Source organism: Lissotriton vulgaris, chromosome 4_1 (assembly GCF_964263255.1).
Source record: "Lissotriton vulgaris chromosome 4_1, aLisVul1.2, whole genome shotgun sequence".
Classification (NCBI taxonomy): domain Eukaryota; kingdom Metazoa; phylum Chordata; class Amphibia; order Caudata; family Salamandridae; genus Lissotriton; species Lissotriton vulgaris.
In genome coordinates this window covers 635,248,110-635,262,944 of record NC_141691.1, presented here as the reverse complement: position 1 = coordinate 635,262,944, position 14,835 = coordinate 635,248,110, and the positions used below count along the sequence as shown (strand labels likewise).

The window sequence follows — 14,835 nt, the reverse complement described above, 5'->3', positions numbered from 1 at the left end:
CCAAACAGATTTAATCTAGCTTCTTGGGGAATGATCCAGAGTCCTTTACTTTCCATCACATGCGATGATGTTTCGGTGGTCTTGGCTGCCACCCTCTTGGAATGGACAGTAAAAAGCAGAATGAAACTTGCACCACAATGGGAGTTCCTCTCTTAAGGCCTTAGTAACATGTTACACTCCCTAGTGCATGTTCTTTCTTGGTGTCCTTATATGTGCAATAAGATAAGTGTCTTCTCCAAAGGTAATGTGGGGTACATCCTACTGACCTCCAAAAAAGGGTTGTTTACATTGTTCTGTGATCTTCTACCAGCCATTATATGTGAACAGTGAGCACCATGACGTCATAAAAAGAGATGTTCCTGACTATCAATTAGCCAGCATTGCATTAACCGCAGTGGCTTCCATCACAGCTAAGGTTAAATTCAAGTTCCTCTGCTTCACTGGCATTGCACTGTTCTACCTCTGAAACCTAAAGCCTCCACCCTTAGCTCAGTTCCACTAAACCCCTCCTTTTTCACACCACCACTGCTGTAAATACATTAGGCAAGGGACCACCCTTTCAACTAAGAAACCTTCATTTTATCCAGAAAGGTCCCCAAAACTGCTATTACCCACCATTGAATCCCCCCCCCCCTCTCCACTGCCAGCCTCCTAAACAAGCAAACACTTTAGAAAAGCCCTTAAAACTGTAGTAGCACACAGCTGGAAGAAAATGGAAGATATTAACCTTTGTAGCTTGGGCAAAACAAGCAGCAGGTACTACCTACATATAAAAGTACACTGTGCTGAAACATTAGTTGACACTGACAAATCCCATTACCACCAACTAGTGTCAAGATAATTAATCGACATATTAGAACAGGCTTTTAATAAAGTACCTTCTAATACTAATTTGTCTACATTTAGTTTGCATGTATTATTCTTTCTAAATCCAGACAGACTTTCCGCATTTACAGTTTTACATCCATTTTGACAAAATTAAAGCGGAGATTTGAAAACAAGTAACACTTAATGGGATTCAAGGAATCTGCATTTTAATAATAATTGGTGCAGGTTTACTAGTAATAATTTAGTGGAAATCAGTTCAGAGTATTAACTGCCAGTTTGCTAGCTGCTGTTCTGATTGCCAGTTGGTATTTATAGATTTACTTGACTTAGAGATCAGTCCTTTGTATTTCAAATGGAAACTGCACGAGGCAATAGATAGTAGAGTGGAATACAGGGACTTGTGGGATGACTGTATTGTGGCTTCCCCATGCTTTCTTGTTAGAGTGGTTCAAACCCCTGTTTTTGGAAGCAATCTTGCTGTTACAACAGCAATTACTAATAACATACTAAGATGGCCGCCATGGCAATTTAAAAGAATTAATCAATCTACTAGAAAATAAATAAGACATGTAAAGATTTCTGATATTTAAGGTGGATTGGTTAATTTCACTTGGCTTCAGTCCCTTTTTGATATGACTAATATCAAATGTTGATACATGTGACAATTACTAATTGTCGTGTTGGTCCCTTTAAAGACTGGTATAGAGGAATTTATGATCTTTAAGGAGTTGTTGGATAAGAATATATGAATGCATGGTCTTATCCAAGATAATTTACTTTTGATAATTGAATCATATTTGGAACCATGTCGCTTTGTGTAGTGGGGTCTCTCTCTTTTATATTCGCATGTTGGTACTAGACACCTGGGATTTAATAGTGGGGTAAAATTAAAGTGGGTGTGGGCGTTCTACCTTTATATTGGACCATACTGCCATCTTGAAAGAGGCAATACAACTTTCCTGCTGCTCTCTCCCCTACAGAGAAGGCCCACATGGGGGCAGACAACCCACTAGTTTTTTTTTTTATTAGTTTAGCGCAGTTACTTAAAACCATTGCTATAAAAACAGCATTAGCACATATATAAAAAATCAGCAATAACACATTTGTCATGTTTAGGATAAAAGGAAGAAAACAGAAACACAAAGCTGAGAAACTGCTCACTGAGCTTAGTGGCCGTTGTGCTTCTAAGAAAAACAGTCTTGTAGTAGCCGATATAAACATTTTGCTACGCAAAACCAAAATTAAAGATAATAAAAACGAAAAGTGCTATACCACGGGGGAAAAAAGTCTGTGATGAGTTTTTGAGGGGGAGGACGTGGGAGAGCGGGGGCCGAAGAAGGTGACAGAAGATTGTCCAAGAGTCTCACAAATTTTCCCGACCATGCAAGCACTTGGATGTCAGTGGATGCGAAACAAGCCCCATCTTAAATACAAGGGTTTTAAGAGAGACTTTCCTGGGACAGCTAGGGCCGGGCAACAACACAGGAGATGCAGCCATGACTCAGAGTGGTAATTGAACAGTCTGCAAACCCCCCCTCCCTTGTTGGAGCCCATCTGTTGAAAGCCGTTGAACGCAAGTCAAGAAGTCGCATGAACATCATGTTCTTCCGTGCCACTGTATTTAAGTTTTCCTGGAAATAGGCTTGCGGTTTCCCGGGAAGATACGAAGAGTTCAGTGGGAGCAAATTGAAAGATGTTTTAAGGAGTGCAAATCCATGCGATGGTAAATTAATTTGACCTGTCTATTGATGGTATTTTTCCAGGCTGAGTATAGAATGGAATCTAATAAGAGGGATGCGTTGTCCATCCCTAGCACTCTTATGGCATTTGCAATCTGAGTGTTCCAAGGGTTGCCAGGACTGGAAAAGGTTTCTTTTAGGTGGGATTTTAAAGTGTTGTCACCGGCTTTTAATAACCGTATGAAATATTTCAGGGTATCGGCCTCACAGTAAATTGATTGTCTTTGTAGGCCCAGCTCCAAACGTAGTCTTGCTCGCTGAATGGAACTTGGGAGGTGGAAATTATTTTTATAGGTGGAGATTTGGCCGAGATCAAGACTAGCAGAGCATGACCTGGGAAAGGCCTGATGCCCATAGGTTAAGGCAGGAAGTAGAGTAGCTTTGATCACCTTCAAAATGGCTTCTGCAGAGGGACTGCACAGGGACAGGTTCAGCCGAGTCAGGGAGTATGTGATTGCTCCTGCTCTCTTTTGCAAGGCAGCTAGATGAACTGTAGGTCTAGACGTCTCGTTGAACCAGATTCCAAAATAATTATATTTTACGGTTGTGTTGATCCTGGCAGGCCCGATGTTCCACCTTAAGCATTTCTTGTTCTTACATCTGCCAAATATCAGTACCTTGGTTTTTGCCTGATTGATTTTCAAGGCATTAGCGATGTTGTATATATGGAGCGTACTTAACGCTCGTTGGAGACCCGATTTGGCTTGGTCCATTATTACAATGTCATCCGTATATTGTAATATATGCAGGGACTTTTTACCAGGACTGATTTTTGGCGGAAGGAGATTGCTGCTCTCTAAAAATGTTCCAAGATCGGCTGTATAAAGATTGAATAAGAGAGGGGCGAGAACGCAGCCTTGCTTTAGCCCGTCAGCGACACTAATTCTTAAAGAGACTGTCTTTGGGCCGGTTTTGATTTGCACCCATGTGTTCTTGTGCAGTGAGATGAGTGCTCTTAGGAGGCTCTGCAGGATCCCCCACTTATTCAAATTACTCCACAAGGTGTTCCGAGACACTTTGTCAAAAGCCGCGCTGTAGTCAACAAAGCAGCAGTAAAGTGGAAGATGTTTTTTTGGGCTGCTTGTTGACTCAGGATGGCTAGAGTGGTGATATTGTCTATTGTGGAGGCCGATGCCCGAAACCCCGTTTGGTAGTATGGTATTATGTTATTGTCAGCAACCCATTTTTCAAGCACCCTAAGAAGATATCCTGCGTATGCCTTTGCCTCAAGATCTAACAGTGCGATGAGTCAGTAATTAGCCGGGAGCATCTCCTTTCTTGAATATGGGGCATAGAATCGAGCCTAACCATGAGTCTGGTAGCTGGCAAGTCCTGAACACGTTGTTGTATAGAGGAGTCAAGAGGGCCGCCCACTCTTCCAGGGCACATTTAAATACCCCAGCCGGAAGACCGTTGGGCCCTGGAGCACCGTTGTTTTTCATATTTCGCAGATGCTTGGAGACCTCGGCTGCAGTGATCAACTCATGAGTTTCTGTTTGAGTGGATTCAACACGATCTCTTAGTCCAATCACCACTGGGTCCGAGGTATCACTGCGATATAGTTGGGACACGTGCAGGGCCCAGTCTTCTTTGCAAACCGCGTTTCCTCTCATCTTGTTCGTGGAACAGAGTTTGTTCATGTAGGTCCAAAATTTGGACTGGCTATTGCCCTTAAGCAGGTTGAATATTTTTAGCCACTCGGAGTGTTCTTTTAAACCCACTAGACACCAGGAAGTTTAAATAGAACTAAAACAAACAAAAGGATGGGGGGCACCCTGGCATCAGGTCATACCCACACCCCAAATGAGCAATAGAGTCTTTTGGTGTTCTTGGGGGCAGACAGGGGTTTGTGAGGTTGTCCCTCATCTGTACTGGGGGTGATAGAAAGCCCACTAGCCACTAGGGAATTTACAATTAGGCAAACCAAAAAGGTGGGCGCATCTGTTCCAGGTATTGGGCCATGTCAACACCCCAAAAGGGGCAATAAAATATCTCTGTCCCCCAGATGCAAATTGAAGACAAACTCCCATCTGCCGCCCAAGAGGAGCATAAAGACTATATTATCCAGGGGGCAGATCAAGGTTAAACAACCCCATCTGCTCCCCAAGGGGGAACAGAAAGAGTATGGGGGTTGTTTAACAACACCAGTTTGCAGGCTTTCAAGGCTACCACAAAAACTGCAGAAAATGTGATAGAGCTCTTGACAGATTATTACATACAAGCATTGACAATGACAATCAGTCTCGCTTGTATGCAAAGGTAAGGAAAGGGTCCCAGTAATTAACGAACAAATTGCAAAGCAAAAATAAAAATAAATCAATCAAGAAACAAATAAGTCCACATTGTTTTAATCACAATGTGAAAATATATACCAAATATATATTATATCAAAACGGTAGTACATTAGTGGTTTCACAGTGCCCCAAGAAACAGGGGGGGGGGGAGTGATCTTGTGAGGATAAAGTGAAGGGACGGAGGAAGAAATTTGCAAGTGACACTTTAATCAGTTTATATATAACATTTCTCCATACTACACAGTGTGTGCAGAGATGGGGACCACATGGTTCAAAGTAGTATTTACACAAAACAGCATACTCCACAAAGTTCAAAACATGAAAACAATAGGGCGTGGAGTTGATAGTACAAATGGTTGTCGACGTTTCGACCCTCTAAAATGCAGGTACAGTTACTGTCCTTGCTGTGGGGTCTTCATCAGGACGAGGGTAGGGACACACCTATTTAAAATAAATTCTTAAATTAACAATGGGGAATATCATCCCTATTTATTCTAGAATGAAAAAGCACATCAATACTATCGAGTAACGGTAGGGGATAAGGTTATTACTACGCCACAGTCTGCGTAAGTTAGTAGACTAGATTAATCATTAGGGCTTCTACATTGAATGATAGTTGAAACAGCCATAAATGGACAAATAAATTCGCAAAACATTGCGGAAAGACAAGGAGAGCAGCCAAACCGGGGTCGGTGGCAGCGTGTGGACATCTTAATACCCAGTAACACTGGGATAGGTTCGGAATAAAGGCACGGAATGTAAGCAGCGGGTCAACAGATGATCGTGGTTGTAGACCAAGTGCTGCCTCGGATCTTAATAATAAATACAGACTTACCACTAGGTGGTATTCGAAAGGACGCAGGTTCAGTCTGCCAGCACGGTCCAAAGGTGACGTCAATGATGGCGAAACTAGTAACATTAGATTACAAGGGACATTTAGGAGTAATTCGGATGTAAATTGAATTGTAGAGACAATAAGCAGTCATAAATAATAGCACGGGGAAACTTACCACGAGGTGGTATCTAGACGACCCAATTCAGTTCTGTATTAGTGGTCCGAAGTACCGTCAGTAATAATGAAACTGAGGATTGAAATAAATAGCGGGGGCCTAATTTTAGTAAAGTGGAAGGCAAACCGCATCCCAACACTAAGATACAAGGGTCGAATTAGCACTCACCTCAGGATACGAGAAACGCGATCAGCATTCGATCGTGAGGGAGTCTGGGCGCGTCAGACAGGATGCTGTGAGCTATCCTAAACGTAAAAGGGAGGATATGATGTTGAAGCGGCCCATGAAGGGAGAGTCATTTAGCACACATTCACACACCTCAAAATGCCGCTTACCGGTTCTGGAGTCAATCACATCCCGCAACGAGCTGGAAATCGCACGAGCGAAGTCCGGTTCCGGGTTTCAGGATATCACCATGGTGATGGGGTCACGTGGTGCCTAGCTCCCGTATAGGCATGGTAGAAAGACTATCACTGACTATAGAGTGCTATAGTGTAATTAAATTTAAACCCAAAAAACTGTATTTATGAACAAAAACGAACCGCGTGTTCAAGAGAATTATTCAATATGAATACCTTGCAGGAACACAGAATTAATGGGGGAGATCGTCATAGATATCAATGTGGAACCTGCACGAGCTTTGGAATGCTAGCACGAGTGCATAAATGGTGGTAAACGTCCGTACAATGACACAGTCAGGTCACCCGCAATTATGCTGATATAGCCTAGGATACAACATGTATGTAAATGGCTTCTATTGGGTGTCTAAACGAGGCTAATTTGAATTCTCATAATTAGGATGACAGGCTAATCTAAGATGTCATTATTCTAGAGGAAGTGACACAGTCCTAACGTATAAAGTTAGCTTGTAAACCCGATCAATCCGGAAAGCACAATTACAGTTAATATCCTAAAACATAATTAAAAATCATACGATCATCTGTTGACCCGCTGCTTACATTCCGTGCCTTTATTCCGAACCTATCCCAGTGTTACTGGGTATTAAGATGTCCACACGCTGCCACCGACCCCGGTTTGGCTGCTCTCCTTGTCTTTCCGCAATGTTTTGCGAATTTATTTGTCCATTTATGGCTTTTTCAACTATCATTCAATGTAGAAGCCCTAATGATTAATCTAGTCTACTAACTTACGCAGACTGTGGCGTAGTAATAACCTTATCCCCTACCGTTACTCGATAGTATTGATGTGCTTTTTCATTCTAGAATAAATAGGGATGATATTCCCCATTGTTAATTTAAGAATTTATTTTAAATAGGTGTGTCCCTACCCTCGTCCTGATGAAGACCCCACAGCAAGGACAGTAACTGTACCTGCATTTTAGAGGGTCGAAACGTCGACAACCATTTGTACTATCAACTCCACACCCTATTGTTTTCATTGTTTGAACTTTGTGGAGTATGCTGTTTTGTGTAAATACTACTTTGAACCATGTGGTCCCCATCTCTGCACACACTGTGTAGTATGGAGAAATGTTATATATACACTGATTAAAGTGTCACTTGCAAATTTCTTCCTCCGTCCCTTCACTTTATCCTCACAAGATCACTCCCCCCCCCCCCCCCTGTTTCTTGGGGCACTGTGAAACCACTAATGTACTACCGTTTTGATATAATATATATTTGGTATATATTTTCACATTGTGATTAAAACAATGTGGACTTATTTGTTTCTTGATTGATTTATTTTTATTTTTGCTTTGCAATTTGTTCGTTAATTACTGGGACCCTTTCCTCTTATCACTTTGACAACCCAGGTCCCAGTGACTTTAGCTGGGTACTACCCCTTATTGATACCCTGTATGCAAAGGTAAGCAAGATTGATAGACATTGCAAATGTTTGTTAGGTTTTTGCAAACAAATGAACATTACATCTAATACCATAAGCAGCTGCACATATAGCATACTGCAAACTGAGAAATGCTGTACAGGAATGGAAACCAAACTAACTACATTTGTATGACAATTAAAATACTACCATCTGAAGCTAGGTTTGAGTGGTAGAAAACTGGCACTGTGATACAAATCCTTAAAAATCTATGGCTTCTCGATCCTTTTTTGTATTTGTGTTGGAAATTTTCCGGCTGAAGGGATGAGTTTGTGCCCACCAGATGTGTAAATTATTCGCTTTGTGTCGAACAGCTTCAGTCAGTGCCTGGCCAACCTGAAATGTCGACTGTCCATTACAATGACTGACTGATGTGTCTGAGTCAAAGCGTGCTGTATCTGCACCCTGGTTGAGGTATTTTGATTGTTTTTCAGGTTGCTACCATGTGGAATGAGGAATATGTTGTCCTCTTTATTTTCTCTTCATCACTAAAATCACTGCTATCTGTTGAAGTGCAGACTGACTCGGTTTTTCATTCCACTCCTAGCGAGATGATTCAAAGAAACAAGGGCATTGTCATTCATCAAACTAGGTTCCTCCCGTTTCCAATTCTCTTGTAGATATTTGCCAAATAGTTCATCTTTATGCATCTCATGCAGGTTTCTCTTGTGCCGACTATTTTGGTGGTAGAAGAGCCTGCATACTCCAGTTCCTATTTTGGTTCACCAAGATGTCTTGAGCTATTCGGTGTTATTGTTCATTGTGTACGGTTTGAATTGTTTACTCGTCACCCATTGCTGTTCGTTAAGGATCTAGCTTGATTGCAACTTTTTCTAGGGTGGTTTCGATCTGTTCCACTCAGCTCATAGGATGTGGTCAGCATGAACATGGCATCCTGCTTCCTTCATGATTCCTCCTGGTACATTGGTGTCTTGAATTTAGTAGTGTAATCTTTAAAGGTAAGGTCTGTGTCGAGGGAGAATCCAAGTGGTTTTTCATTGTCTGTCAGCGGAAGCATGAAACACATCTACGTTAATATCAGTAGCCAAGACTGCATCTGTCATTCTTTCTAGCTGTTGATGAATAGGAGGAACTCTGACTGTGTTGGTTTGAACTCCAGTTAGTGCTTGGCATCCAGTTCTAAATTAGATAAAGGCACATTTTGAAAAGCTGAATGTCATTGGTTGTGAAGTTTATAAGAGTTGAGGATCTTTAGTGTATTTATGGATCTTAGAGCTAAAGTGAATTTACAAACAACTCATTGGGCCGATTAGCTTGTGGCTGCATCTTGAGTTTGAACTGCGAGTGATGAATCAATCACTGCTCTAAAATGCCCATTTCCAGGAAACATCAAAAACTCCTTCCTCATTAATATTCACGAGGCAGGGGTCTCCGCTTACATAATTTTAGAAGGCTGACATTCGTTTTTGAAGCATGACTTCTGCAGAATATGAGGACAATTTGGAATCTTTCTGTGACTATCTGTATGAGTTATTGGTGGTTGGCAAGGTTGGAGATGAACCATTGAAGGACTATGTTGCAGAAGCACATGTATTTAATCAAGGTGTGCATCACTCTTTGACGGTCACCTGCATCGAAGGAGAAGGTGTGATCAAGCAGGATATGGAACCTGGGCCATTTCTGTCATTGATTAGTAAGGAGTTGTGAATTCCTTGAAGAGTGAATGTCTTTGCGCAGCAACATGGTTTGAAGACAAATTTGTAGGCCTGCAGAAAATATTTTTGTGTGATCTGTAGTTGAGTAGGTGGATGATGGGGTGGAAATTGGTGAGGGAGTGGGTTAGCTGCTCCAGCAGGCGGAGTATCTGGTCTGCCTTGAGGTCCTCCAGGAAGGTTCCCAGGCTGAAGGAGGAAATGACGATTTTGAGGAGGGACGTAAGGGCATCTCTTCAAAGAGATTTAACAATAGACAATAGCAGGATGTTGTCTTCATATGGGAAACCTTTGACTGAGTGCATGATGTTGGTAGGTTCAGTGGGTAGGATGGGATTGAAGGTTATCCAATTTGGATTGGAGTGTAAAGGTTATGCACTTGGGGCCGGATTAAGGGGCAGATGTAGCTTAGTGTAGATGTTGATTTTGAGTTTTATTTGTAAGATCAGAATGTGTTGATATTATCAGAAAACACTTACCTTTATTTAGTCATTTATTTGATGGTGGTTCTGTAGAAGATGTCTATGAATAAGGTGATAATGGCTCTGTGTGCAGAGCACATTGCTGATATATATGAGACCTACATGGCATGCATATCTCTAAGGTGAATTAAACCAAACAATATGCCGTATCATTTGTCTATGCCATGGCTGTAGTCTACAGTGATGTTCGAAGTATGTGAATAAGGAAAACTATAAAAGATTTACCTCAGGCCAAGCACTCATAGTCAATGGCAGTGTATGTACCAGAGGTAAGTAGTTAAAACTTCCAGGTTTAAATTGTTCTTAGCTTAAACCATTTACAATGGAATGCTCACTACAACATGAAGCTGTGAAGCACTGGAGTAGAAATATGAGAACCAGTAGGTTGAGCAAATCATCTTACAAGGGCAAAAAAGTGCTAGGGAATGGTAGAATAAGTGGATACTACAAGTGCCTGTAAAAGAAACTAAAAGTTGAAGCATTTAATAGGAAGATGAACTAAGTGATGTAATTTAACCAATGCAAAGTAAAATATATTTCAAAAAATGAAACACACCGAAGGTTCTAAATGTCTCCAGTTAGTGGAAAAAAGTGACAGAGGCAAACATTTAACTTATACCTAATACTAATTTAAAAGATTAGGGACCAGATTTAGAATTGGAAAATTAGGGGAAATGATTTATGGAATTTCTAGTGGAAGGGTTTATCCAGGCGACAATTTTGGTGGAATTTCCTTTACCATACTATCCCTGTGGTTGATGTAGCTCCATAGGTGGATTCACTTCAAATTAAGCTCTTCCTCTAGAAATTGGAGGATTTTCTTTGACCATAGAATTCAACATCAACCCATAAGAGCCACGCAGAAAGGATGTTAATGGTGTAGTCTTTGTACTGTACCTTTTGTAATATAAATGCTTTCAGGGTCTCTCATTCAGATACAAGAAGCACCAAAAACTGGCATTGTAAAAGCATCAGCCATTAGAAAAAATGTATGTACTAGACTTTTAGAGCAATGATTCAGTTCAGAACTAGGGGTAACTTGTGGTGATTTTGAAAACATATGAATTTATGATCATTATTCACACTGATTGACTCATTTTCCTAGTGACTTCAAAGTGCTTAACAGCCCTTTATCACTTATTAAGCTAATGTCAGATCTGGAAATCGCACTGATCTTCTGCCTAAAGTTGCCAAATGTACAGGAAAGACTCCAAGTCGGGGAAGACAGAATGGAACTTACCTGGGACTGGGGAGTCTTTCTTTATTGGAAGAACAGGTGGTCTTGGTCTTTGGGCTACCCTTTGAATCTTTTGAATCTTTTGTGCTGGCTTGGGAAAAGGGGCCTTTATTGTGGCAGCTGTCTTGGTTTGCCTCATAGGAGAAACTGTGGAGAGGTTTGAGAAAAGAGCATTACATTAAGAAAAAAACAATAATATCACTATTACCTGCAAACAATCAATATACTTAATCGTTTTTTAACATCAAACTGGAGCACCTTTTCTTAGACAAACAGAAACAAACTATTTCGGTAGCCACTTTAAGATTCCAGAATATTGTCTACTTTAGAGCGACACTATTAACATGTTGTTATGATGTGTCATTTTTTCCTTGACACATTTTTAAGCTTTTGACCAAAACGGTATGAGGGCCATTTAGATGGGGCGGTAAAAGGGCATTCAGGACATCAAGATGCCCAATCCACTGCCAGTTTCCCTACATCATAGAGAGGTGGGGAAACTGCTTAGTTGCCTATAATGGAGCCTCATCAGCCTCTGCCTTTGCAAAAAATCTTCCCTTCGGGTCAGGTGCTGCAGAGGCTCTATGAGTCGGAAGACAAAAGGCCTGCTCTATGTTGTTCGGGGCTTTCAAGGCAGCTTTGTTTACCTTTGTGGGAGAACCTGGAGCATGGCAGTCTTAGGCAGTAAAAAAACATCAATGCCCCCTACGCACCAGGAGAAAAATCCTGACATTGCGTTGATGCTTTTGAAGCACAAACCAGCATTATGGAGATTTGGGTCAGAAGAAGAACTTTCCTAAAAATGTCATAATCAAATATTTCGGGCTGGTTGGCACTGAGCTGGCAGAGTTGGTGCTTTTTGTGCCCCTGTGGATTGGAGGGCAGGTACTATGTGTGTAAATGGCCCTCTTACCTACGTCTGTTGTGCTTAATGGCACTCGATGACAGGACATGAGCTGATAGGGCAGACATGCAGGGCGTGGGCAGAGGGGACCCACTTAAAGCTTAGGCACAGTATATCGGAGTGAGCACAAAGGTGTTGGTGATGGGGGGATTGGTAGGGGAATGGTTTGGTTGTTTTTGTGATTGTATGCAGTGCAGCAGCGCAAATATGGACTTTACTGCATTTGGCTTTTGTCTTATGTCGCATTGAAATACTGAAATACTATAAAATAGATTTGAACTATAAATGATCCTCTATTATCTGCTAAAAAAATACAGACATTTAGTTAAAAAAATATTTTCCATAAAAAGGTGGCCATAATTACAGACCTTTTTTTAAGAAGTGCAACCTGCCAAGCCCCTGAACGTGGATGTCAAAGAATAAGAAAATGTTTATTTTGGTGCAGTTGACTTTTTTTGTTTATGTTGGCATCATGCAACATTTGAACACCGTTTCATCTCTGTTTTTTCACAGATTTCCTGGGCAGATCCTGAAACCAATAAAGATAGTAGAGGAGAATGGAAAAGTTTCTATCCTCAACCATATTTTTTGAAAAATCAAGTCCACAGCAATGACTATTTTGACAGACTTCCACACGAGTATAGTTCGATCTGACTGTCATGCCTGCAGTACGATCGGCAAGGCAGGTTAGAGTACGTTCCGCTGTTCAGACAGGTTATTATTGGTTGGCATGATTGGCAAGAAGCGTCAGAGACACATGTGCGCATGCGTTAGCACCACGCATGCGCTACTGAGTAGTATTCGAGTGATAAGCCCGCCCCGACCTACAGGAAGTGCTTCGCGTTCAGTTAGAGTGTGTCATTCCCGTTCCGGGTTCACTTCGGCGTCCGAGGAGCTAGGAGAAGGTTGGCGTGCAAGTACTCGTAGGTGCCTTCGTTCTTCCGTGTAGCGGCTTGCTTCTGGAAGAGTTTCTTTGTTTTGCTTTATCCCTTTGAATTCTGTTTACCGCGGTGTGCGGTGGTATCTTTAAGTTGATTCCGGGTTGTTGCCTCAAGGATTTGGAGGTTTACTTTTATGTTTCATGCACATAGCAACGTGTGTTGTCAGACCCCTCTGTGGAGGGTAATTCGTATATATTGAGGCGCACCTTGAAGGTGTGCAGGGTGAGTGTTTGTGCACTTTCCGCTAAGTAGTTTGATTTGGTTAATGTGGGGAAAACAGACATGTAATAAGTGTTGTTGTGATTTAAAGGTACAGACATTTCGTACACAGTCCGTTCCAGCTTCCTCTAGAGTTCCTGTCGTTTCATTTGTATTCCTTTGGATTCGTGGGGCATTACACTGTCCCTAAGGTACATTAAGACACACAGTACATATCATTACAGGGAAGACACAGGGAGGGGTTTCTTCTCATGATTGTTTCTTATATATTCTTGCAGTGTCATACAGAAGACACCATATACCCCAGCGTGGACGAAGACTGTGGAGTGTCTGTCTTTTCCTCCCCCTCCTACCCTTGTTTTGTTCCCCTGTGTTCCTCTTAGTTACTTTTTGGGTGTTAGTGTTACTTCCTGGCACCCGGAGGGTGACGAGGGGAAAGCAGGGTGAATAGCAGCGTGGATCCAGGGCACTTCCGAGACATAACAGGTGCGTGCATGACAGAACGCGAAGCCTTTATGTACAGTGTCTCCTAGGTGTCATGGAACTTACGCTGCAGGACGTTGCTAGCATGGTGGGTAATCTCCAGAGGGAAACCCAAAACATCTCAGATAGGTTGGCTGCTTTGAGCACTCACGACGGAGATAGAGCCGGGACCAGCAATGCAACCCCAGTAGTGCAGGTTGTCACCCCCCAGTCTATTCCTTTAGCTCCACCTGAAAGGTTCTACGGGGAACCTTCCAAATGCGCTGCTTTTCTGACACAATGTCAGTTACACTTTTTATGTAAAGCTGCCTGTTTTCCCACTGACCAAGCTAAGGTGGCTTTTGTACTGTCATATCTTGGAGGGTCAGCAGCTAATTGGACCATCCCTTTAATAGAAAAGGATGACCCTATGTTATTGGATTATGAAGCGTTCAGACAAGCACTGCGAAAAATGTTCGACAAACACACCTTTACTCATGCTGCAGATACGGAGCTTCTACATCTGAAACAAGGGTCTAAAGATTTGGTCACCTACATTACCACCTTCAACAGATTAGTGGTAGAGGCAGATTGGCCTGAGAATAAGAGAAGTGCTCTTTTCTATAAAGGGTTACGAGAGGACCTCAAAGATGAATTGGCTCATGTAGTTGATCCTTCCTCAACATGTCCTGAGTTAATAGATCTTGTGGTTAAGTTAGATCACAGATTGGGCGAAAGAAGGAGAGATAGAGGAAGATACGAATACACTAGATACAGTCATAAAGAAAAGAAAACAGAAACTGATACTAAGGTAGAAGAACCAGAACCCATGCAGATAGGGAGTCTAAAAGGTCCCTTAAGTGAGGCAGAAAGACAAAGGCGGAGAGTAAATCGACTATGTTTATATTGCGGAAAAGCAGGACATTTCGTACGTGAATGTCCTGTCAAACCTAAATCCTACCGCAAATCGGAAAACTAGAAGACCCTAAGGTAATAGAGACCGTACCGCAGGGTCCATTGGTTCAAATGGTCTCCTCATTGGTGAACAATAAAGGACATTTTTTTGTCACAGCCATTCTAACCTGGTTGACACAGTCAATAACACAGTCGATAATGATTGATTCTGGGGCCTCAGGCAATTTCATGGACTATAGTTGGACCATTGCCAATAACATTCCTACTGAACTCAAAGAGACCCCCG

At 41.9% G+C, this 14,835-nt stretch overlaps 1 protein-coding gene across 1 annotated transcript in view; it reads right to left on the bottom strand.

The window, feature by feature from the left end:
• LOC147722358 (uncharacterized) overlaps positions 1–14,835 on the bottom strand; it is a 700,192-nt gene that overhangs the window by 526,298 nt on the left and 159,059 nt on the right. Inside the window, exon 9 of the mRNA XM_086967301.1 lies at positions 11,112–11,255. Coding sequence (XP_086823427.1) covers positions 11,112–11,255 — 144 coding nt within the window. The remainder of the gene's footprint in view (positions 1–11,111; positions 11,256–14,835) is intronic.